The sequence below is a fragment of the Pleurodeles waltl genome, chromosome 9 (assembly GCF_031143425.1).
Source record: "Pleurodeles waltl isolate 20211129_DDA chromosome 9, aPleWal1.hap1.20221129, whole genome shotgun sequence".
Lineage (NCBI taxonomy): Eukaryota > Metazoa > Chordata > Amphibia > Caudata > Salamandridae > Pleurodeles > Pleurodeles waltl.
The window spans coordinates 530,204,855-530,230,589 of record NC_090448.1 but is presented as its reverse complement, the minus strand read 5'-3'; the positions used below and the strand labels follow the sequence as shown (position 1 = coordinate 530,230,589).

The 25,735-nt window shown below is 44.9% G+C and overlaps 1 protein-coding gene across 3 annotated transcripts in view; it reads right to left on the bottom strand.

The window, feature by feature from the left end:
* The window catches only part of TMEM260 (transmembrane protein 260), a 413,639-nt gene that overhangs the window by 207,493 nt on the left and 180,411 nt on the right, over positions 1–25,735 (bottom strand). For all 3 annotated transcript variants that reach the window (XM_069207434.1, XM_069207432.1, XM_069207433.1), the window contains one exon: positions 8,156–8,335. In XM_069207434.1, the coding sequence (XP_069063535.1) occupies positions 8,156–8,335 (180 nt within the window). The remainder of the gene's footprint in view (positions 1–8,155; positions 8,336–25,735) is intronic.

Sequence of the window (25,735 nt, the reverse complement as noted above, 5' to 3'; positions counted from 1 at the left end):
TCAGGACCGACGGCAAAGGCTAAAACTGGCTCTACAATCTCCACCAGGTACAATATAATCCAAGGTACAAGCCAGGGCTGCCCGTTATCTCCCCATTATTCGCTCAGGCCACTGAACCCCTGGTGGAGTTACTTTGAAGGGAGGGTGGAGGCAGTGGTATAATAGTGGATGTCCATGAACACATTATCTCTCTTTATGCACATTACCTCCTTCTATATCTGTCTAATGGCTCTACTGGGACCCAGGAGCAATCTGTCGCCTGGAGGAATTCAGAAAACTCTCAGGCCTAAAATTCAACAGGACTGAAACCTGTAATCAGGGAACACCCCAGCCGCTAAACCTTCCCTTGAAGCTTACTTGCTCACCCGCAACTTCCAAACACCTGGCTATTCAATTATATCATAAGTTAGACAATCTAGGTGAGGGGAAACCTGGGAGGAGCATTTCGCTACCTCAGAGCTGGTGTCGCCTTTTGGAGATCTTTGCGATTGTCACTTAAGGCCCGAGTAGCAATCTTCAAAATGGTGATGCTCATTCGATTATTATACTTTTTCACAAATCTTCCGGCTAAGGTACCTGTTGCATGGTTCCATCAACTAGATGTCTTGCACTGTAAACTAATATGGGATGAGGTCGCCATAGAATATCCCTGGAGGTTCTGTGACACCCACCAGAGGACAGAGGGCTAGCAGCACCTGACTGTGATCGGTATTATTTAGCAGTGCAATTGCACTGGTGGCTAGATGAAACCCACAGCAACGATTTGGAGTGTCTGGGCCTAGCCCTCCACCAAGGACTCCTATTAGCCCGGTTGCTACGCCCCAACGTGACTCTTCCACAGCTGAGAACTTTATTGCAGGTAGCTCTGTATAGCTGGTGCCGTTGCATTGTGTGGACTCGGAGAGCCCCACTTTAGTTCCCTGGATTACCGTTGGTGGGCCTACCTAAGGGAACCCAGTTGTCTGTATCCAGCTGCCCAGCTTTCTTTAAGACTGGACCGAGGCCAGGCTGACAACAGAGAGATTGCTTTGCAAGGGTGCCCTTTCACCACTAGAGGAGCTACCAGAACAATACACGCTACCCTGATGTCAATTCCTGAACTATGAGGCATTGGTGTGATTTTTTGCAGACCTATGGGACAGGGATGAGTTGAGCCTCCACACCATACTGTGCTCCAGCTCTTAATCTCTATGGGCTCGACATTACACCTTATGACGTGGTTCTTCCTGTCCTTGAATGATATGGGACGGAGACCATAGGTGACCCTTAGAGATAGATGGGATGGAATATTAGGCCGCGAGGTCCCAGATAGGGAATTGAACAAGATGTTCTACCCTAAGAAAATCCCCCACAACACAAGCCTGAAGTTTATACAATTTAACTTCCTCCACATGACCTACATCACCCTGCATAGATGGCAGGTTATATACAGTGGAGAGCCTTGGGAATGCCCCAAGTATTGATTGCCTGATGCAGATTTTTGTCATATGACATGGGAATGCCCTACATTCCAGATATATAGGACTGCGGTTCTCCGTCTCCATACTGCGCTTGGACATTCTTGTCTATGCACGGTGGAAACCTGTCTCCTGGGAGGATCCTCCAGACCCAAAGCACACAAAGTAGGCACTAGATTTATGGATCTGACCCTCATATTGGCCAGACGGAAAATAGCAATAGTGTGGAAGTCAGGGGGACAGGACCTGAAAAGTGGGTGGGAGATGTTACTACATGGGCTAGGGCTGGGTAAAGAGCCCTCCATCGAGAAAACACTAAAGGGGTTCGTAGACACCCTATAGAGGGGTTGTGGGCGGAGGTGCTGGAGAACTGGGAACACCCAGAAGGGAATATAGGTTCTGAACGGGGTGATGTAGATGGGCGAAAGGAGGAGGCCAGGAGGATGACTCATGCGACACAACATATACCATTTTCTATGCCATACCACCTCCCCCACACATGGACTTAGAACATTTATCCACCTGAAGCCACAAAGACGCAAACACGTTGCTACTGCCTGCCAGTCACTCCACCAGCACCATACCTCCTAACACGAGACCCAAACCTCAAGAGACGCTTTAGTTATATCTTAATAACCTGTTTCTTTACTTATTTTTCACGATTTTCAGTTGCTTTTGGTATGCAATTCCAGCATGTATAGGCATTAACTTCTATTGATTTCTCCCAATTCCCCTTCTTCCTTGGCATTGACCCTGAGTCAGTTATATATGAAAACGTTTGAGAGAGCTCAGGGACCAGGCTCGGAGTTGTGGGGACACAGCAAATGGGTAGAAACAACAAAATGTAAACTGATACAGTTTGTAAAGATTTGGGAAAGTAGACTGAAGAAAAGTATGTTTGTAAACGAGATAAGAGCTTAAATGTCCACTGAACATTACTCATGTTGGAAGCCAAGTATAATACAATACAATAAGCATGTGATTTAGTTTTAAGTCATTCAAGTAAGCAATTATGAACATGCTCCTATGTATATATTTTTTTTAAAAGGGCTCGATAAACAAGACGAAAAGTTGGGAGGAGAATTAACACCACCACTGTGACCCCCATGTTATACAGACCCCTTCTCCCATACTACCTTAAACTACTGGCCTACCCCAAGTTCAGATGTATACTACTAGACCTGGCATCTCTGGCATGGTTTCCCCTAAATGTTTGCCCTCTGACCTCCTGTTTTTCTGACTCATTTTTGCTGGCTTTTAGTTTTCTGTGCACTTTACCACAGCTGATCTGTGCTAAAGTGCAGGTGCTCTGTACCCTAAACATGGTAACACTGGCTTATCCCCAATTGGCATATTTAATTTACTTGTAAGTCCCTAGTAAAGTGCAATACAGGAGTCCAGGGCCTGTAAATTAATTGCTTCTAGTCGGCCTGTAGCACTGATTGTGCCACCCATTACAGTAGCCTTCAAACATGTCTCAGGCCTGCCACTGCAGAGGCTGTATGTGCAGTTTAAAACTGCCAATTCTAACTGACAAGTGTACACACTTGCCAGGCCCAAACCTTCCTTTTTATTACTTACAGATCACCCCTAAGGTAGGCCCTGGTTAGCCCCAAGGGCAGGATGCGCTGCACTTAAAAAGTTGGACATGTAGTTTTTAGTTTATCATGTCCAGGTAGTGAAAAACCCTTAAGTGTGTTTTCAATTTATGAAAGGTCGATCTCTCCCATAGGTTAACATTGGGATTGTCTTAATACATCTTTTAAGTGTAATTCTCAATTGGGTGAAGGAAGAAATTTGGAGTTTGGCGTCTCTGGACTAACAATTTAAAATCACAACTCCTGGTGATGTCAGATTTTGAACTGAAAGTCTGAAAATGCCACTTTTAGAAATTTGAGATTTTCTCACTTTAACCATTTTGTGCCTTAGCCTGTCTCTGAATAACCGACTGGGCTGGGTGACGCTACACTTCGTGAATTCCCCCTAGACAGCCGCAAACTAAGGACACTAAGATTCATCTGCATACTGATGGGTCTTCCTGAGCAGAGGGATAAACACTTACGCTTCAATAGGTTTTGTCCTGTCTCCACACAAAAGACAGATTACCACCACATATAGTCTGGAAGACCGGGCTAGAATGAAATGGACCCTTGTGCACTTCAGAGGACTCCTTTGAAGTCTCCCACACATCAAAGGCATTTTTGGGTGTAAGTACTGGACCCTAAAACCCACCAAACTAGTTCACTTTGGACTCCTGAGCAGACTATGCAACCAAGAGAAGGGGGACTGCCACTTTGCCACCTGCCATGCTGTGTTGGCCTGCTGATTGCGGTGCTGCCATGGGGGACCGCTACTTTGCACTGTGCTCTGCTGTGTTGGCCTGCTGTCTGCTACCTCTGCAGTGAGGGAGGGACTGCCTCTAAAACCTCTACTCCAGCCTGAGTGACTCCCAGGGCTTGCTGGCTTGCACACTACTCTCCCCGGGGTCTTAGGGACATCAAACACCTTGAGTTATAGCTCACTGACCCTGTGGCCAGTACTAGTGCTCCGAGTTGCCTGATCGTGCCTGTCATCGCTGGAGCAGCCGAGGGATCAAGCATGGTTCTCATTATCGCTCCTGCATCATCTTGCCTACAAGTGAGCCTGCCTGCATTGGTTACCCTCGTGTGCCCGCTCTCTGAGGGTCAAGTAAGAGCACCCTCTTTGTGTGCCCAGCACTGAGGAGTAGCACTTTTCGAGTGTCGGGAGCCCCAAGCAGCGTGGGTTCACCTTTCGGTTGCCTAGCAACTGCAATGAGCTGAGCACACACTCTCCAGTCTCCCAGGGGCCGAATTTTTGCAAGCTTCCCTCTACTGCAACTGAGACCCCAACCCCACCTGCACTTGTCAATTGCACCTCTTACCGACCCCAGGTGAGAGGCCCTCCGACACCACAGCACTGGGTCGCAGACCCGCCAATGCTCCTGGGACTGTGCCAGACCTCAACTTGTGTTCCTGCAATGCGGGCCCCATGTGCGAGGCCTGCAGACAGACAGAGCGGCGTCCAAACCCTCAAGTACTGTGCCACAGGGTCCGTGTGGCCTGTTTGCAACCCCCTCCACACCAAGGTTAGTTGAGTGGCGAAAGTATTTTGATACATTCTTTTCTCTCACGTTCCGAGGTGGAGATGGCCGACGTGTTAGTCAAAAGATTACCAAACTTCCCTTAAAGAGAGCAATGTGAAATCATTGTTTATAGGATTTTTGTTGTGTTGGTCTAATTGTAGTAAGATAAATAACTTCTATTTTTCTAAATTGGTGTGGTGTCTTTCACTGCATTACTGTACTAAAGCATTGCACAAATACTATACACACATTACGTCTTTGATAAGCCTGCCTGCTCTGCGCCAAGTTACCAAGACGGTGAGCACAGGTTATCTCAGGTGTGTATCTGACTTACCCTGACTGGATGGTGAGTTCTGCCGGTGTACACCCTCCCAACCAGAAACCCTATTTCTAGCATATACATATTGATTTTAGTGAACTGGAACATCAAATGCGGCCTATAATAGTACACAAAAAATTCTTGAGTTAGAGAGTTCGGGTTTTCATTAAATGTGTATTGAAAAAAAAAGCTACAATATTTACAAAATGCTCGTTGATCTTGGGGCTGGGACAAATATAAACTCACCAAACTGCTAGCTAATTACACTTTCAACTGTTCTAAGTGCTCCAACAATTGAGTGTGATACACGCTTTTCAGTTAACATCCCTGGTCCTTTAGCTAGCAGATCAGACTCCAGGTATGACAACGATATACAGTGTGGATAAGGTGTTTGTTATAAGCGAACACCCAACATAGGACATCCATTAGGTCACTTGTTCAACAACTTACAGAAATGTAACTAAAAGAAAGGCTATGAGATTGATCTCAGCTCCAGGAAGACGCAAATGAGAACATTTACACCGATATTCTATTTATTAGCAAAGGACGCTTCCTTTTCGCAGAGGGAAGCTGTGAAACTAACAAATTCACTTTACACCGTTGACACCTTTATTTACAAATGCATCCAAACAATAACAAATAAATTATATGTAGTGCAACGCGTTACCTTAATAGTATTTCACATTACAAGGAAAATATTTGTGACAAGAACAATGACAAAGGTGTGTGATCACTTAGACATGCTGGACACATACAGAACCTTAAAGGCAATAAAGGCAATAAAGGCGAGCACATTTTTGCAACTTATGTCATTACCTCACAGTGATATGCTCTAAGTCGTAAAGATGCATCTTACTCTTTATTGTCTGCATATATTTTTGAATTTAGTCCATGCACACCTACCGAGATCAGGTTAATCGGGTGATTTATGGCATTGTTTTGTTTGCAGTGCCCGATCCGTACAATGTCTTAAAATTGAATCCTTAAGCTGGTATAAAAAAAATTCCTTAACTCATTTTTGTTTCAAGCGTGAGACGTAGCATGGCAAGTTAATTTTCTGTCAAACAAAACTCCTTTATAAAATAGTGCTTCTTCTGGTGCTAACTAGAACAGCATGTTCATTCTCAAATGACTTTTTTAAGTCTGGTCTTCTTTGCCGGCTCAAGGCCGCCCTACACTCCCGGATTCCACTAGAGCAGACACTAATGGCAAATAGTTCCTGTCAGGTGTAATTGCTGTGGCCTTTGGTATGGGGGAATCTAGTTACTGTCGCGGCGTCCTTGAAATATTGTTGAAATCATCTACTCCCTGTCTACAACCTGTTTCTGCTAATCCTTTAGTAAACAGACGAATAATGTATAAAATAAAATGTACGATGGACAGGGTCACTGTTCTGCTCTTTAGGTGTACTATTCTCACAACACTTCCCTCATTCATGCACACTCACACAAGTGTATCAGTGGAACACAAACATCTCTTCACACACGTTTTTACCTAGTGAGAGACTATAACCTCTGTGCATTTTCTGCCCACTAGCAGAGAGGAACATCTTCACCCAGGCAGCCATTCAGAAAGACACTAGCTGGATAAGGGCAGGTGGCCCATTGACATGACTGGGCTGCTGAGGCAAGGGCTGCATTCAGCCTAATATAAGTATGTAAGGCTGATGTTGCATTTCTCTTTATGGCAGACCACAAGCAATTATGCATTAGACTGTGTATGCAGTGTTTGGTATTTTTATTTTACTTTTCTAACCTTTGCCTGTGCTAATGTCATGATACTATTTGCAATACTTTTCTGTGTTTATTGTGCACTAGGGTAGTGAACATTAATGACCTACAGCTACAAAGTGTGTGTGCGTGTATACTCAGAGACTCATTAGGGTTAAGAAGGGCCTCATCAAGAAACACCCGATTGTGTTTCTTGCATATCTGACTGCATGGCTCCTAACCGCCCTCCTACCACAATTTTTTTCTCGATTCCTCACGGTTCATGCACTATAGCCAACTGTACAGAGTGTGACCAAAATCGTGGAACAGATCAGGCAAACAGGCTACTTCATGGACCAGCTTCGTTTAAGAAGACCTACAGCATTTAGATTGTTGAGCAGCTTCAGCACCATTGCCAGTAAAGAAATGCAACAGGCAAAGCTTTCTGGAGAAATGGTGCTACTTACCTGATAAATATGCAGGTTCATTGTGTTCTGAGTAAGCATTTACACTTTTGCATACAGTCCTGAAGTCAAACTGGGGGTTCCTTTTCTTTTCAGTCAGCAAAGTTGTGGTAATAAATTCCGATTTTAATTGTTAACTTCTTTTACTTGACTGGTTAGGTCTGGAATACCCCTAAATTGTTTTTTTTATTTCATTTAGATTGCTTACACTATGTAACTGCCGCTCACTTTTTCTTGGGTACTTTCCAATCACTCTCCCACCCCCCTAAAAAGGTTGGGCTAAATTTTATTGGGTGCTGCAAGAAACTGTGAGCAAGTCAGTGACTGATTATGTATGGGATTTCTTTCACCATTACTCTTGACATGACCTTAGTTCTGGATTTCTTCTGTTCACATGTAGGATGCAGGACTGAATATCGCATGCTATGAAATTCCTGGTCAATTATGGAATTTGGCTACAAATGGCTAAAAATGAAAAATTCTCGAAGAGTAGCACTGTAGGAGCTGCCGAAGCTTTAAGTGGTCTGACAGTCATTGTCACTGAGCTCTTCAATACCATTTACTTTGATAATGGAATATTAAAACTGGGGAGGAGCTCTCCATGAGTTAGCAGGCTTCCTCGGGGAATGACTCTGAAAGGCCAATCTCATCTTTGTAACTGATTCCAGACGAAAGACTAGGGTCTGAGCCTGTTTCAACATCAAGGAAGGTGGTGTGAACCAATCTGATCTACCTACCACAGCCTTAAAGAAAGTGATAAATAAGAAAAAAGTGGTACTGACATTATGTTTATTAAGAAGCAGTATCCACTGAAGTACATAAAGCCCAGAATACTATGCGCCTACTACCCACTTCTCAACTACGTGAGCCTATAAGCAGTGATATAAGCTTACAATATGTTGTTTTAGAAATCTCTGCCATAAAGATTCCAAATTGTGAAATGTTTAAATAAATTCAGAACTGTTAAAGTTTCAACAAGTGTCATTCAGATCAAGTACTTCTGAGACACACACTGGTTTAAACTTCTAAACGCACCCTCGAGCAGCACAGTATGCAAATCAATGTTTTAAAGAAAAACACTTTATAAACAAAAAATGACTTACCAGATTAAATGTGCCATACTCAGAGCGTAGTAAATGTGTGAGGAATCCTTGAATGGTTGTCTGATCTCCCCATGTCCATCGTGCTTGGTTGATATAAGAGGAAATAGGCAGATAGATGTACGGAATCAGTCCACAAGAAAAGCAGAGGGCCAATAGCAGAATGCTCCCTAAGGTTAGTTCCTGAATAAAATATTAGAGTCATGGAACAATGATTAATTTAGAGAAACCGCTTTGAAGTACCAGCATAGTTACAGGACTAACTCTTAAATTCTAGTTATTAAGAAAAAGTACAATGCAGTTTATGATTGTAGACCGTCAAGTCAGTCTACAAGGCTGGCAAGAGGGCCTATTTAAAAAAGCAAATGCCACTGCATAAAACCCCTCCATCATATTAGTTGATAGATTTTTTAAAGTCAAATCAATTCATGACATTGATGCATGGCTTCAAGTGCCGCAAGGCAGAGATAACCAGTTGTGCAGTGATTAAGAACTGGCTGCTGCTGCACTTGGCCAAAATGTGTCATTCTGGTATAGCTTCCGGAAATAAACATCAGGGCTAGAATAAACGACTGAATGTCAAGTAGGCTAGTATCAGCAAAACGTCTGTCTAAAAAATCACCGTCTTTGACAATCACAAAACAAACGCTCACCAAGTCGGAAAAAAGGGTGCATTTCACCCGAGTAAATATTTATCAAATACAATTAGTGCACGAATAAAGTGAGAGGTGCGAGTACAAATTTACCAAGCCCCGCTGGAGGGTGTCAGATGTTGCACCCATATATTTCAGCACATCCCTCAGTCATTGAGAAACGTGTGTAATCTTTACTTTACTCTATTCCAGTTCTAGCAGGATAATCCATACATAGTTTAGGGCTACAGCAAAGGAACGGGTAATGCAGGTGGGGGATACTGATGTCTTCTACCTCTATTGCAGATATCGTACCTCACCACCAATGAACTGCATAAGTAATACAGTGTAGATTTGGGTTCCCATTTGTAACTTAGGGTGGGGAGGGGAGGGGGTAGTAGTGTGTGCACTGACATTAATAGGCCCTTTAAGGAGGCACATGTAAATAGTGCTTCCACTGGTGAAAGTGGTACTGAAGTCTGCGAGGGCCAGACTGAGAATGCAAGTGCAGGACCTACACTCGCTGCCCGTCCCTCCCACTTTCAACAGCTCTCGAACTAACGACATTCAGAAAAACAAGTATTTACAATGCAATAGGTCTTGTATTTGTTTGAGTTAGGGCTATTGGTATTGTAAATTCATAACTGGACTTTTCTTGCCACATAAATTGGTCAACCCTTCCTCATAATTGTGGCTTATCCTGCCATATAATTCCAGTGGCCTTGCACATAACTAAAGCACTTCCATTCACCTTCTTCCTCTCACTGCAGCAAAAAATGAAAATGTGAACTGTTAGAAATGGGGTTTTTGGTTGGCAGTCAGGTTACCCCCTGTCCAAGCAAAAGCCCTCACTCTAGTCAGGGTAAGTCACACACAATCCAAGATTATCCTGTGCCCACCCTCTGGTAGCTTGGCACGAGCAGTCAGGCTTAACTTAGAAGGCAATGTGTAAAGTATTTGTGCAATAAATCATACAATACCACCATATAGCACCACAAAAATACACCACACAGTGTTTAGAAAAATTTATAATATTTATCAGGATAATTGTAGGTCAAAAAGAATAAATTTGCAATGGGAAATTGTAGAGATATCACTGAAAAGTGATATAAAGTGTCGTAAGTCTTTAGAATATAAACAAAGTCTCTTTCAAGCACAAGTACCTGGTTTAGAGTGGAAAAATCTCCTCAGTGGGCCACAAAAGAAGAGGTGCGTGGAAAAAGGGTGTGTGTGTCGATTTCTCCCCAGCACACACAGACTTGCGTCGTTATTTTCCACACGGGGAAGTCGGGCGTCGTTTTCCGGCGCGCGGACAGTCTCTTTCTGTGGATCGCGGGGATTACCAGATGTCCCGGGTCTGTGCGTGGATTTTCCTGCTTGTTTTCCGGCTGCACGTCGTTCTGTGGGGCTGCGCGTTGAAATTACGATCTCACGGCAGGCGTCGCGTCGATTTCTCCTCTAGAGGTCGGGCGGCGTTGTCCTTGCGAAGCTGTGCGTCGGATTTCCGGTCGTCCCCAGAGCGTCGCGTTGATCAGCGTCGGTGTGCGGCGTTTTTCTCGCCGCGGAACAAGCTGTGCGTCGAAATTTTCGGCGCACGGAGCGTCCAAGTGAAAAAGGGAAGTCTTTTTGGTCCTGAGACTTCAGGGAACAGGAGGCAAGCTCTATCCAAGCCCTTGGAGAGCACTTTCACAGCCAGACAAGAGTTCAGCAAGGCAGCAGGCCAACAGCAAGGCAGCAGTCCTTTGTAGAAAGCAGACAGGTGAGTCCTTTGAGCAGCCAGGCAGTTCTTCTTGTCAGGATGTAGTTTCTGGTTCAGGTTTCTTCTCCAGCAAGTGTCTGATGAGGTAGGGCAGAGGCCCTGTTTTATACCCAAATGTGCCTTTGAAGGGGGGAGACTTCAAAGAGTGGCTAAGAAGTGCACCAGGTCCCCTTTCAGTTCAATCCTGTCTGCCAGGGTCCCAGTAGGGGGTGTGGCAGTCCTTTGTGTGAGAGCAGGCCCTCCACCCTCCCAGCCCAGGAAGACCCATTCAAAATGCAGATGTATGCAAGTGAGGCTGAGTACCCTGTGTTTGGGGTGTGTCTGAGTGAATGCACAAGGAGCTGTCAACCAAGCCCAGCCAGACGTGGATTGTAAGGCACAGAAAGATTTAAGTGCAAAGAAATGCTCACTTTCTAAAAGTGGCATTTCTAGAATAGTAATATTAAATCCGACTTCACCAGTCAGCAGGATTTTTTATTACCATTCTGGTCATACTAAATATGACCTTCCTGCTCCTTTCAGATCAGCAGCTGCCACTTCAACAGTGTAGGAGGGCAGCCCCAATGTTAGCCTATGAAGGGAGCAGGCCTCACAGTAGTGTAAAAACGAATTTAGGAGTTTTACACTACTAGGACATATAACTACACAGGTACATGTCCTGCCTTTTACCTACACAGCACCCTGCTCTAGGGGTTACCTAGGGCATACATTAAGTGTGACTTATATTTAGAAAAAGGGGAGTTCTAGGCTTGGCTAGTACTTTTAAATGCCAAGTCGAGGTGGCAGTGAAACTGCACACACAGGCCTTGCAATGGCAAGCCTGAGACAAGGTTAAGGGGGCTACTTAAGTGGGTGGCACAACCAGTGCTGCAGGTCCACTAGTAGCATTTAATCTACAGGCCCTAGGCACATGTAGTGCACATTACTAGGGACTTATAAGTAGATTAAATAGTCCAATCAGGTATGATCCAAAGTTACCATGTTTAAAAAGGAAGAGAGCATATGCACTTTAGCACTGGTTAGCAGTGGTAAAGTGCGCAGAGTCTAAAAGCCAGCAAAACAGGGTCCAAAAAGTGGAGGGAGGCAGGCAAAAAGTTAGGGGTGACCACCCTAAGGCATGTCAGGTCTAACATGAACCATGTAGCATCCTAATTTAAATCTGCCACGCTAATTCCAATAGAATACCACTTTCACCACCCCATCATCAGAGTTGCTGGCTGGCTAACACAATTCCCCCAAAAAGACACAAAACAGCCACAGTGGGGAAATAAACAAGAAGGGTCACCCAAACATATCAATAGTATTAAAACAGCCATAGTGTAATAAGGATGCTAACTTGGCCTGGATCATGGCCATAATTGCATTAAGGAGAGATTATTAAAACATATACAATTATCATATAAACCATTATCCAATATTACAAACAAGGCCTTTAAAAAAAAACTTCTCCCTGCTGTAAAACAAAAGTTCTAGCCAGGAGAAAGTTTTAAAGACACTGAATGGTGTAAGGGGTTATTATTTTGGGGTCCCCATTAACATAGTGTAGGGACACAGAGATGATGTAGGCAGAAAGAGCACGTTGTTGTGAACGTTTTGGGGGTGGTCCCATTGTCCTAGAACCACCACAGGCTGAGTTATGAGCAAACATGTTTTGTAAAAGTAATGCTCTGCAAAGCATTATGTGTCAAGTTTCTGTGCCACGCCTCATGTGCATAAAGACCACGTGGAAGGAATGTGGAGTGAACTACAAATTCACCACTCCTTGCCACCCCCAAAGTAACTGTTTGGTTGAGAGATTCAACTGAACCCTGAAAGGCATGATCTGTCAGACTCCATTAGGCGTAAGTGGGACGTCTTCTTACCATGCCTTCTCTTTGCCTACTGGGAAGTACCAGACTCCATTAGGCGTAAGTGGGACGTCTTCTTACCATGCCTTCTCTTTGCCTACTGGGAAGTACCAATGAAGGGAGTTGGCTTTAGCCCCTTTGAGCTGGTGTATGGGCACCTGGTCAGAGGACCTCTAAGTCTGTTGAAAGAGGGCTGGGAGCAAGCTCCTAGGAAGTTACCCCAGGGTGTGTTCAGTTTCATGCTGGCCTTCAGAAACCAAACTGCATGCTTCAGGAAGCTCGCACAAGATAACCTAAAGGCAAGCCAGGAAGACATGAAACGCTGGTATGACCAGCATACTGCTCTGGTTGAGTTTCAGCCTGGCCAGAAAATGTGGGTAATGGCCACGGAGAGCTTTGTGCTCTGCAGGACAGGTGGTCAGGGCCATTTGAGGTGGAGGAGCACAAGAGTGATGTCACCTTCTTGGTGGACTTGCAGATTCCAAGGAACCCCTTAAGGGTTTTTCATGTGAACCGCCTCAAACCCCACTTTGAGAGGTCAGAATTAACCATGCTTCTGGCTACAGATGATGGAGTGGAAGAGGAGAGGAGAGTAATCCTCTCCCTGACCTCCTGGCTGCCAAGGAGCAGGATGGATTAGTAGAAGGTGTGGTCCTCTCCCCTTCTCTGACTCTAGAGCAGCAGAGTGAGTGTCGCCAGTTACTGGGACACTTTGCAACTCAGTTTTCACTCACTCCAGGTGTCACCCATCTAAGCATGCACAATGTGGACACTGGGGACAGCCTACCTGTGAAAAACAAGGTTAACTGGTTGGCTGACAGAGGGTAGGCCAGCATCAAGGAGGAGGTCTCCAAGATGTTGGCTTTAGGGTTGACTGAGTGCTCCAGCAGCCCTTGGTCCAGCCCCGTGGTTTTGGTACCCAAGGCTGCTGTCACTGCTGCCACACCAGAACTTCAGTTCTGCGTGGACTACCGGGGGCTCAATGACGTTACCAAGACTGACGCTCACCCCATCCCCAGAGCTGATGAGCTCATCGATTGATTGAAGGGAGCCAAGTTCTTCAGCATGTTTGATTTAACGTCTAGGAATATGCAGATTGCCTTAACTTATAGGGTTAAGGAGAGGTCAGCGTTCTCAACACCAGATGGGCACTTCCAGTTCCGGGTCATGCCCTTCGGGTTGAAGAACGCCCTTGCCACCTTCCAGAGGTTGATCAATCAGGTTCTGGCTGGGCTTGAAAACTTCAGTGCCGCCTACCTTGACGACATTGCTGTGTTCAGCTCCAGTTGAGAGGACCACATGCACCACCTCTGGGAAGTTTTTAAGGCGCTGCAAGCCGCAGGCCTCACTATTAAGGCCAGTAAGTGCCAGAGAGGGCAGGGGTCAGTGGTGTACTTGGGACACCAGGTAGGAAGTGGCTGGATAGTGCCCATACAACCCAAGACGGATGCCATTCTGGCTTGGGCTCCCCCCCCAAGACCCAGACAGAGGTGAGAGCCTTCCTAGGCCTCACCAGGTACTACAGGAGATTTGTCAAGGGGTACGGCACCATTGTTGCCCCCTTGACAGAGCTGACTTCTAAGAAGCAGACTAGACCGGTGATGTGGATTGAGGCGTGCCAGTCTGTGTTTGACACACTTAAGGAGGACTTGTGCACAGCGCCTGTGCTGCTGGCCCCTGACTTCTCCAACGCGTTTGTGGTACAGACAGATGCTTCAGAGCATGGTGTGGGAGCGTTACTTTCACAGCTAAACAAGAAGGGCCTAGACCAGCCTGTAGTCTTCCTTAGCAGAAGACTATTTCTTAGGGAACAGAGGTGGAGTGCAATTGAAGGGGAAGCTTTTGCTGTGGTCTGGGTGCTGAAGAAGCTAAGACCCTACTTGCTTGGGTCTCACTTCCAGGTTGAGACCGACCACAGGCCCCTCAGATGGTTAATGCAGATGAGAGGTGAGAACCCAAAACTGTTGAGGTGGTCAATTTCTCTATCAGGGGATGGACTTTATAGTGGAACACCGAACGTGGCACAGAACACACCAACGCTGATGGTCTGTCCAGGTTCTTCCGCCTTAGTGAGAAGGACTCCCCAGGGGCTGGGTAGTTTCCCCCCCCACACTCTCAGCTGGAGGGGACATGTGTTAGACCTGGCAGCTTTTTGGCATGTCTCCCCTGTCTTTTTAGTTTCTGACCTCCTGACTTTATGGTATATTGGACTCTGTTTTTGCTGGTTCATTGTCTCTGCGCACTTTACCACCGCTAATCAGTGCTAAAGTGCAAGTGCTTCCTATATAAATTGTATGGTTGATTGGTTTATCCATGATTGGCTTATTTGATTTACTATTAAGTCCCTAGTAAAGTGCACTAGAGGTGCCCAGGGCCTGTAAATCAAATGCAACTAGTGGGCCTGTAGCACTGGTTGGGCCACCCACATGAGTAGCCCTATACACATGGCTCAGACCTGCCATTGCAATTGCAGTGTCTGTGTGTGCATTTTTAAACTGCCAATACTACCTGGCAAGTGTTCTCACTTGTCAGGCCCAAACCTTTCATTTTCTTATACATGTAAGGCATCCCTAAGGTAGGCCCTGGGTAGCCCCATGGGCAGGGTGCAGTGTATGTTAAATGTGGGACATGTACTGATGTGTTGTACATGTCCTGACAGTGAAATACTGCCAAATTTGTTTTTCACTGTTGCAAGTCCTATCTTTCTCATAAGTTAACAAGGGGGCTGCCTTTAAATATTAATAAAGTGCAGATTCCCTTTGAGAGCAGATAGAAATGTGGAGTTTGTGGTTTCTAAACTCACAATTTAAAAATACATCTGCTGGTAAAGTTGGTTTTTAAATTGTTTGTTTGAAAATGCCACTTTTAGAAAGTGGGCATTTTCTAGCTTAAACTATTCTGTGGCTCTGCCTGTTTGTGGATTCCCTGTTTGGGTCAGTTTAATAGTTGGGCTGTTTGCACCGGTCCTCTAGACAGTGACAGAAAGGGAGCTGGGGTGTAGCCTGCATATCCTGATGGGCCATCTGAGATGGTGTGGAGGGAGGAGTGGTCACTTACACCTGAAAGGACTGTGCCTGCCCTCACACAATGCAGTCTCAAGCCCCCTGGTGTATGTCTGGGGCCTGGCAAGGCAGGATCTTGTCAACAACAGAGACTTTCCTTTGAAGTAGGCCTACTTCAAAGGTAGAAAGGGGTATAAGTAGTGGACTCAAAACCCCAGACTTTTAGAATCTTTCTGGAATCAAGAGGAGCCTCTGCCAAGGAGAAGAGATGAAGAGTTGGAGGAGGAGTACTGCCCCTTTGCTGTGTTGCCTTGCTGGGTTGGCCTGCAGGTGCTGCTTCTATCTTGAAAGAGAGCAAAGGGTGAACTTTGCTGTGTATCCTGCTTGAGAAAGTTCTCCAAGGGCTTGGAGTAGAGCTTGCCTCCTGTTGGAAGTCTCAGGAATATTAAAGACTTCAGTTTCATCTGCCTACAGCACCGAGAACTGTGTGTTTTGTGCTGTTCAAGAAGAAAAACCACGCCATGCTGCCAAAGACGCCTCACGGAGTCGCACTGCCCTGCTTCACACCGCAACCCTGGTCTCACCGTCGCCGCCATCTGATGCCGCCACCGAGCCGCTGCTTGCACCCTGACTGGTGGGCCCCGCACTTCAGTATCGCCTAGCTCACAATGCAGCCTGGGCATCGCCGCTGCTCCTGCTGACACCAGCGCCACTGCCTGTGGACACCGCTTGTGGGGTACACAAAGCACCGTCACGTCCTGCACTGCAGCCCGGTCCACCAACGCCAGCACCATCGACTCCAGTGTCATCAACAGATGTCCCTGTCTGCACCGCGACCTGTGGACACTGCACGGAGCCCGTCCTGCGCCGCACTGCTGACTTGGGCCTACGATGACAGTCCTTCAGCAACAACGACGCTGCTGCCTGCACCGTGACCTGTTGACATCACACGTCGCTGGACACCATCACCGTGCCGCTGCCTGCACCTTGACCTATGGACACCACATGTCGCATTGTCCCGCTTCACAACGCAGCCCCAATGCCATGCACGCCAGAGTTCCTTACTTCAGCAGCCTGGAGTTCGATCCGCAACGCGTGTGACATCAAGGGGCCAACGACTCCCGCACCAACAACTTGACGCCAGCAACGCCGCTCTCCTAATCTCATCGCGAGGATCGCGACACCCTGCAATTCCAAGGTACTAGTTGTGGGTCTTCCCGACACCGTAGCTGGCCCGCGACACTGCAGCCGGCCTGAACTGTTGGTTTTGTTGATCACAACGGAGTGATAGCCCCAGGTGGAGCTACTGACTTCAAGGAACTGTCTTTTTAAGTACGTCTTGCAAAATGTGTATCTTATTAATTGTATGTTGGATTTTTATCGTATTTGGTTTTCTATAGATAAATATTGGCTATTTTTCTAAAACCAGTGTGGTGTCCTTTTGTAGAGTTTTCACTTATTACTGTGTGTTATGTGCAAATGCTTTACACAGTGCTTCTGAGATAAGCCTAACTGCTCATGCAAAGCTACCAAGGGGGTGAGCAGGGGTTATCTGAGCAGGCATCTCCCTTATCCTGACTAGAGTGAGGATCCCTACTTGGACAGGCCACAGACCGACTGTCATCTAGAGACGGGGCAAGTTTCTGTGCCACAAATATTTTAGTATGTTGATAGGACTGCAATGCTTAGACCAGCCCCTAGAGGACACCACAATGAAAATAGCATTTGTAGGAAACATGGTCATGTAACTATATAGTTAGCCTCTAGAGGGCATAACCACACAAAAGGAAAATGGCAGTAAAAAAAAAAATGCAGTGTAACCAAATATTTAGCCTGTAGGGGGCATAGTGCCTTACATATTTTCTGTAACAGGCCTATAGTAATGATATTACAAACAAGGCATGCTGTTGTGTAATGTTTGGTGGTGGTCCCACTGTCCCAGGGCCACCACAAGCTGCTTTATGAGAAAAAATGTTTTGTAAAAGTAATGCCATGCAAAGCTTTATGGAGAGAATTTCCCAAGTGCAGTGCATATTGTAGTATCGGCTCTTCTGCTGTGCTGGTAGAGCCACTTGCACTTTGAGGCTTTCTGTTTTTCGTACAGCATTTACCAATTTCAAGTGTTTTAAGTGAAGAGCCACAAGAAATGACACTGATTAGGGGATGTGCTAATTGTGAGGAGAGACTCTGTTGCTGTGGGGAAGGGACCACACCCCCAGAATTCCCTGCTCCCTCGGGCCTTCATTAGGGGCACAGGGACGCGCTAATTGCGAGGAGAGAGACTGTTGCTGTGGGGACGGGACCACAACCCCCAGCATTCCCTGCTCCCTTGGGCCTTCATTAGGGGCACAGGAACATGCAGCGCAGGACATGCTAATTGCGAGGAGAGACTCTGTTGCTGTCGGGAAGGTACCACACCCCCCAGCATTCCCTGCTCCCTCGGGCCTTCATTAGGGGCACAGGAACATGCAGCGCGGTACGCGCTAATTGCGAGGAGAGACTCTGTTGCTGTGGGGAAGGGACCACACCCCAAGCATTCCCTGCTCCCTCGGGCCTTCATTAGGGGCACAGGGATGCGCTAATTGCGAGGAGAGAGACTGTTGCTGTGGGTCGGGACCACAACCCCCAGCTCCCTCGGGCTTTCATTAGGGGCACAAAAGCACACAGCGCGGGATGCGCCCGGGCACATGCCCGGGCCAAGACGGCCGTCTTCTCCCGTCATCGCCTGTTCGAGTCTGGGCTGGGCCGATTCTGTAAGCCCTGGGAAGTTAGCACCTTCGGTAAGGTAGCTGATGTATTTTTTTCTTCTCCTTCTTTCTTATTTTAATATTAGATCGACTAGTCATGGGGAAACTGAAGGCAGTAGATATTCGCGTGCCTCACTCTGGTATTAAGAAATCCAAGAAACGGTCAAGTGGCAAAGCGATTGGCCAATCTAACAACAGCAGTAATCGTTTCAAAGCAATAGATACTTTATTTGAAGAGGTGGAAGCCATGTTGAGAAGTACCTCTATTCCACCTCCTATAACTTATGATACCATCTCAAACAAGAAGATTCCTGATCTTTTTAGGAAAAGGTTACAGATGTCCAATTTGTCCGTAGAGGCCGAACTTCATACTCCATCAGTTCAGATACCAACTCCTTCTCCTACAACGAGTATTCCCCCATCTGCTGAGCCCGTCGAGTGCCCACAAATTGGGGATAAAGTATCTTTGTCCTCTTCAAGTACATAGGTCTTGGTTTCTTCTGACATTCCCTGCTCCAATCGCTATTCTGCCCTGACTGTACTTGAATCCTCGGAACGCGGTTTGCACACTTCTTATATAGAACACAAAGGAGGGAACTCTATACCCCATTTACCCTTGTCCCAGGACAGACAAGTTCAATCGAATGGAGTACTCGACCTGGCCAACATTTCACAGACGTTGGACGATTTAAAGACCCTGATACTATTAGCCATGAATAAATTTGCGGGAGATTATGCACAGAGTGAAGTGTGCAATTGCCAGCGGTCTAGCGGGGGCGAACCTATCCTTGCTTCAGATGGGGTGTCTACCACTCCATCTGCAATAGATATCTGTCCCAAAGTGGTCAAGCCCCCCATATGTACGGTTTCAAATGTTAGTCCTGGTAGTATGGCGTCAAATAGTAAAGAGAGTTGCCCTACTGTGCAAGTACCAACTGGACGGATACATAATTTAGATTCTAAAAATGGGATTACTTGTGGATCTTGGAAACGGTCTATAACCCAACACACTGATTCTACCAAGGGTTCACGGGGAGAAATTGGAGTTCAGGTGCATGCGGACCATCTAAATTCCTCCACTCTAGCTCTTTAAGGTCATCTCAAGAGGCTGACATGAAGGGGGGCCAAAGATGGAGGAGAAAAGGTAGCTTTATTTATATGGTGGGGGTGCTCAGGTTACCCTTTGGTTTTAGAGAAACACAGGATTCCCTTGTCAATAAGGTGATCTATTGGTTACAAACGCAGAGGAATTGCCTTTCTGTTATCCGGGCTGATATCCTCGAGGTGGGTAGACATAGTCAACCTGGATTGGAGTTCGATTTTATTTCTATTCTCCTTGTAGATAATCTTCTGGGGGATTACCTTATTGATTTCGATACACGTACTTGTTATTTGAGGGATTCCAGAGAATCTGGTATCAGACTTCAATCCCATCCACCCCGGGGCAGTGTAAGAAGTTTCTCCACCCTATGTGATGGACTCTTGGGAGAGGCCCGGGATTCTGGTAGGAGCTGCGTTCCAACCATGATAGAGAATCCTTCCCATTCACTATCTGAAATAGAATGACTATCTAATGCTTCTCCATCAGGGACCCCTATTGTAGCTTCGGGGGCCAGCTGTGAAGAGCGGATTGGTAATTTAGAGAATGTCTCACATCTTAGACCTAAGATCCAGATCCCCTGCTCAGAAGTCTCTATTATGTCTTGGAATTTGGCAGGGATTGGCAAAAAGTTGAGAGACCCAGAGTGGACCAGTTTCATTAATAAGCAGGATATATGTTTATTTCAGGAAACTTGAGCTGAAGAGCCGATATTTTTAGATGGGTTTGTGACATTTTTCTGCGGCCCAACCTGCATCTCGGGGTTTTCGTAGACCTAAGGGGGGTCTTATGATTCTGTTGAATAAGAATTTAAAATGTGACCATTCAGTATTACATATTAACTCGCAGGATTTACTGGGTGATCAACTTGTATTTCAACCTGATCTTAAAATGATCATAATTAATGTGTATGCAAGGTCTGTTTCTCGAGGCACAGAGTCCCAAACACTTGCCCAGTTAGCTGAATACATGGAGTCCCTGCATTCATCAACGAAATTAGTGGTTGCAGGGGTTATGAACTGTACTTTTGAACCCAATAATCTTCATAGTAACCTGATGACCGAGGAGGATGAATTCTGGGGCATCCTTCAACTGAAAGAGAATGTTCAATGTATTGGCTCCTGTGCTGCTTCACAGTTGACTTCCCTCTGCTTTGGATTTGGACTAAGAGCATGTAATGGTCGTACTAGATCTGATTTAAATATTGCTCCCACCTTTAAGCGAGGGCCTTCCTCCAGTGTCATTGATTATTTGTTGGTGGATATTAGGATCTGGACTCTGTCTATAGATATGAAGGTTGAACCTCGCCATGACAGTGACCACAACCCTCTACTCCTTACCTTATCTAGTCATGTTTTTAGGAGAGTTCAGAATATCTGGATTTCCGAGGTTCTGGGTCCCCTTTTGAATCATAGACGAACCTGTGTTAGCTGGCCCAAAGTAATGTCAAATCCTTACTTGGTTAAGAGAATTTATTCTTCTAAAAAATAAAAAATAAAAATAAAAAATCTGGCTTTGAGGAGTACGAGGACAGTGACATTCCAATTTTGAGTATTCACAACAAATGGTAAGGATTTTACAGGGTTTCTTTAGGAAACTACCTCCAGGCACCCCCCCTGATAATATCAAAGTTAGGGAATGGTTTAATAAGGACTGTTCCAATGCGAAGTCAAATCTAAAATCAGCTATTAAGACTCACTCACAGGGGGCAATTAGAATTGCTAGACTTAGGTACAATAAAACCCTGCAATTGGCAAAGAAAGGTGGTGAAGACACTATTTGGCAGAGTATGCTGGATGCAATCAAACATCAAGATAATGGGTCCTTCTGGTAGCTGCTGGCCAATCGATATAGAGGGGGCAATGACACTATCTGTATGCATATGAGCTCGAAAGATGGGTGGACCATTTCTCCCAGCTTTACCTATACTACAGGATTCTACACCCTTGCCTTTGGACGGATCGTGTCATGGGACTGACGATTGTAGAACATCTATTGACGGCTCTGTAGAGATTATCGTCTTCTCAATGGCGGAAACTGTAGCTGCTATTAACTCCCTAAAATTGGCCAAGGCATCAAGCCCTGACAAGATACCGGGGGACCTGTTTCAATCTGATCCTGTCGTTTGGTCCTGGTACATTAATATGCTATCAAATGATATAGCAACAGGAGGGTCTATCCCCGAAACTTGGTATGGGTCGGAAATAATTCCCATTTATAAAAAGGGCGATGTGGGTTCTCCTGCCAACTATAGACCAATCAGCCTATTGATTACCTTCAAAAGATTTTTACAAAGCAATTACTGGATAGGCTTTTGGAATGGGTTCAAGATAATCAGGACTATACCCACTCCAGGCAGGTTTTCGCCCAAAAACTAGTATGATGGATCAGGTTTTTAGGTTGACCTTTCTATTTTGGAAATATGTTGTCTTAGCAAAACTAAACTCATATGTTGCCTTTGTGGATCTAAGATCCGCCTTTGACTTGGTCCCTAGAGGGAAGTTATGGGAAGTTCTGTATAAAATTGGCATCCCAGAGAATATAGTACATCTAATACAACGTACGCATGAGAACACTTACTTAGGTGAGATGGGGCAGTCAGGGAGAGCTTACGGATCGTATAGATATCCGGCGGGGGTGAGACAGGGTTGTGTCCTTACACCCACTCTTTTTTACTTTGTTCATTTACGAAGTGGTGCAGGTTGTGTCTGCTTGCCAAAACGACGCCCCCTCTTTGAATGATCAGAAACTTCCTAACTTATTATTTGCTGATGATTCACTTCAGATTTCCAAAACCCCTATGGGTCTTCAGATCCTTGTGGATAGGTTTAGTGCTTTTTGTGTGGACCATGGATTGGAGCTTAATGCCAGTAAAACTAAACTAATGATACTAAGTATGGGCCCTGACAGGAGATGCACTATTACATTAAATGGGGCCCCCTTAAGTAAGGTACGTTCAATAGACTATCTGGGAGTAGGAATTACAAATAATATGCAGTGGGAGGCCCAGATTGACAAGAGTGCTGCACTTCTTCACCATAGATCAGGTGCCATCTTGCAATTAAAAGCAGTTTCTCCGGCTAGTAAGACTTATTTAGCAAAGGCCCAGGGTGCGGCGTCTTATGGCGCTGAGGTATGGGGATCCTCTAATGCAGGCAAATTATCTGTAGGTGAAAATAATTTTGTAAGAACTCTTCTTGTATGCCCTCGTAGTACACCATTGATCCCAGTTTACCTGGACTCTGGGTTTCCTCGCCTCTCTGATGTGATAGTATTAAGACCTTTACTTTTTTGGGTGTGTATTTGGAACACTCCTGAGCTAGCTGGTTATAAGGAATCCATGCTAGACATCTTAGGTAGACCGAATGCACTTTCTATCCCGTGGCTCAAGTATGTTTCGAAATGGTTCCATATTCTGGGACTTGGGGACTTTTGGAGGTATCCCCATAATCTAGGGAGGGCTCAGAAGCAACACTTGAAATCAGTTTACTGGTCCTGTGTTAGGAATAACTACCTGTTATGCACGACATATGGTCGACTGACAACTCAATTTCTTGATTTTAAATGGTACCCTCAGTTTGAACCCTATCTGGATTTAATTCCCGATTTATTATGTAAAAGTTTGTATGCCCATTTTAGATATGGGTGTTTACCGTTAAAGTCTTTCACCGGTAATTGGCGATCCTCAGTTACAATTGACCTATGCCCTAGTTGCAATTGTGCTTCCGAAACTATAGTACATTTTATGTTTATTTGCCAAGCCTATGGGTTTGCATGGTGGAAATGGATTTGTCCAGTCTGCAGGAATCTGGGCTTGAGACACTGAAAAGTTGCACTTAGGATGTTGATGAGACACTTCCCCTTTTTTAATTTGTGTGGTTAGCAAGTTCCTTGCGGCCACATGGTATACACGTACTCGTTTAAAAAAAAAAAAAAAATCTTTTAATGATTGCTGTTCTTAAACTTTTTTATTCACTTATTTATTATGTATATAAGTTTCTGATTATTGTGACTTTTCTCTTTTTGCTTTGATGGTTAAATGTGACCGAATAAAGCTTGTGTTTGATGATGACTCTGATTAGATAACTGGTAGCAATGTGACTAGGGCTACAATTCCGACGAACGAGTTCACGCTGTGAGCGCCATGCAGCACGAAGGGGAGAGACAAAAGGAAAAAAAACAGTTCACCCACGCTGAAGTATATCAGCAATCATGCAATTATCCATGAACGGGCAGTCTGCAATGCAGTAACAAAACCACCCCAAGACGGGACATATGTAATGCAATTACCAGTACCGACAAGGGATTTTTGAAAGGGAAGCCCACGAACGAGTGGAGGTGATGTGGGCATCGTTGAAAGCCTACAATACTACAACAGCTTGCGCGCTCAACCTAAAAAACATCACCTGCAGATCTATGGGGCACAGTTCAAATGCACAGGGCCAATTTTGTGAGTGAGAAGTATGATTTCAGAGTTGTGCCCAAATTATTTTACAATTAATTCCTACCACAGGTCCTCTTTCATTTTCACAAATGAGACACATTAAACAGTAAACCGAGTCAGTAGTTGTTCTAACAATGTGATTCCTAGCTGCTCATCCGCATCCAGTTCTCAAAGTACAAAATTTCAATAAACGAAGCGGATTTCTGGACCGGTTTTGTCAATATTCAAATTCTACATTAACACCAGTAAGATTTATGTAGTAAACTAGCAAGATTCATCAAAAGCTGTGACAACACAATGAAAAGGCGACTATGACTAGACCTTCCTTTCGCCATGTAAAATATATATATATATATATATATATATATATATATATATATATATATATATGTAAAATATTTTAAATTAATGGAATGTGGGATGCTAATGAAGTACCACGATCTGAGCTAACGAACTCCCGTCAGTGGTTTTTTTTAAAAAGGTAATTGTCTCCTTCAGGGGCATCCAACCTAGGTACCGGAGGGCCTCTCCAATGCCAGATTTTCAGGATTTCCACATAAAATATATGAACATGTAACTAATCTACACCTAACAAATTCAAGTAGTCAGTGGTCAGTTTGGTAATGTGGCATGGATACAGCATTTCTGGGCCTATGGTGGACAACAACAAAGATTTTATATCTTAATGTTGCTTTTCCTCCCACACATATTATGAGCTTTTGCCTGGAAGGTCTTGCCAGAGGACCATTTCACAATTAGATGTTTGATTTGGCAGCTTCCTCACAACACAAGATCAGTGACTGACATAGTTGAATCTTCTATACAGCTACAATTAATCAACAGCTCTTCAAAAACACAGGAATCATAGTTCACATACATCACAAAAGGATCACTTCTAAAACATGGAAACAATTTGGTCAGATCGGTAGTTTCTTGAATGCCAAAGCAAACGGCCTAAATGCATATATTGTTTAGCTCTGAAATCCTAACACCTTAACCCACTGAGCGCAGCAGAAGAAACCTTTGATTTTACCAAACGGATTGCTGACCAGAGCTCTGAAAATAAACCTGGCTTGCATATCAACTGGGGCAAGGGTTAAATGTGACAAGGAGATATGCCATGAAAGAAACATCAGCGGTTGGAGCTAGTGGGATTTTGGCCCTTCAGTGATATGAAGCATGTTTTTAATTAATGAGTTGATTCCTATAGTAACTTGACACGACTTTAAAAGGAGTCAATAAGTAAAATACAAAATTCTAAGAATGAATGAGGCAACTCTTGTTGCTAAAGTCATTTCCCTCATTAGTGCCACATGTAAGCTGACCAATGGGGGTCTAGAATGGAAGCCTGAGGGATCCAGCATATTGTTGCAGCCTTTTCTGAGATTTGCATCCAAATTGTCACCAGCTCATTTCAGGTGGGTGAGAAAGACGAACCGATTCAGAACTGACTCATGAAAGCCCAGTGTTCCAAAATCAGGATTAGCCTTCCATGGTCAATGCATCAAAAGCAGCAGAGTGATCAAAGAGCATAAGGAATCTCTCTCCCCTGTTCATCACATGATTAACATTCTTCAGTTGCAGTCTTGGTGATGCAAACAGGATGGAATTTAGACTGCCAAACAACAAAAAAGATGTACTCGTAAATGTACTCATTGGACAGACACATCATTCACTAGATTAGTGCCTCCATGAAAGGTTTAAGACAGGGACAAAGATGAAAAGAAGATTAGTGATGTAGTTGGCGGTTTAAACATAGGAGTCTCAGAATCACCTGGCCACAATCAAACTTTTCTTTCACTCAGCGCCCAAACTGGTGCATGAAACAAAAAAGATTTGGCTGCATCACTCCAATTCATTATGTCCAAGTGGATACACAAGAAAAGTCATTCTTCAAACTTTGTATCCTTAAAGACGTACATGATAACATGAAAACGATCCATCCTATCTAGCAGAACTGCTGAGCATCTCAGGAGAACCCAGAGGCCTGAGAAGCAAGAACTCTCTGCTGCTGAATATTTCCAAATTTAAATCTTTGTAAGCAAGGAAATAA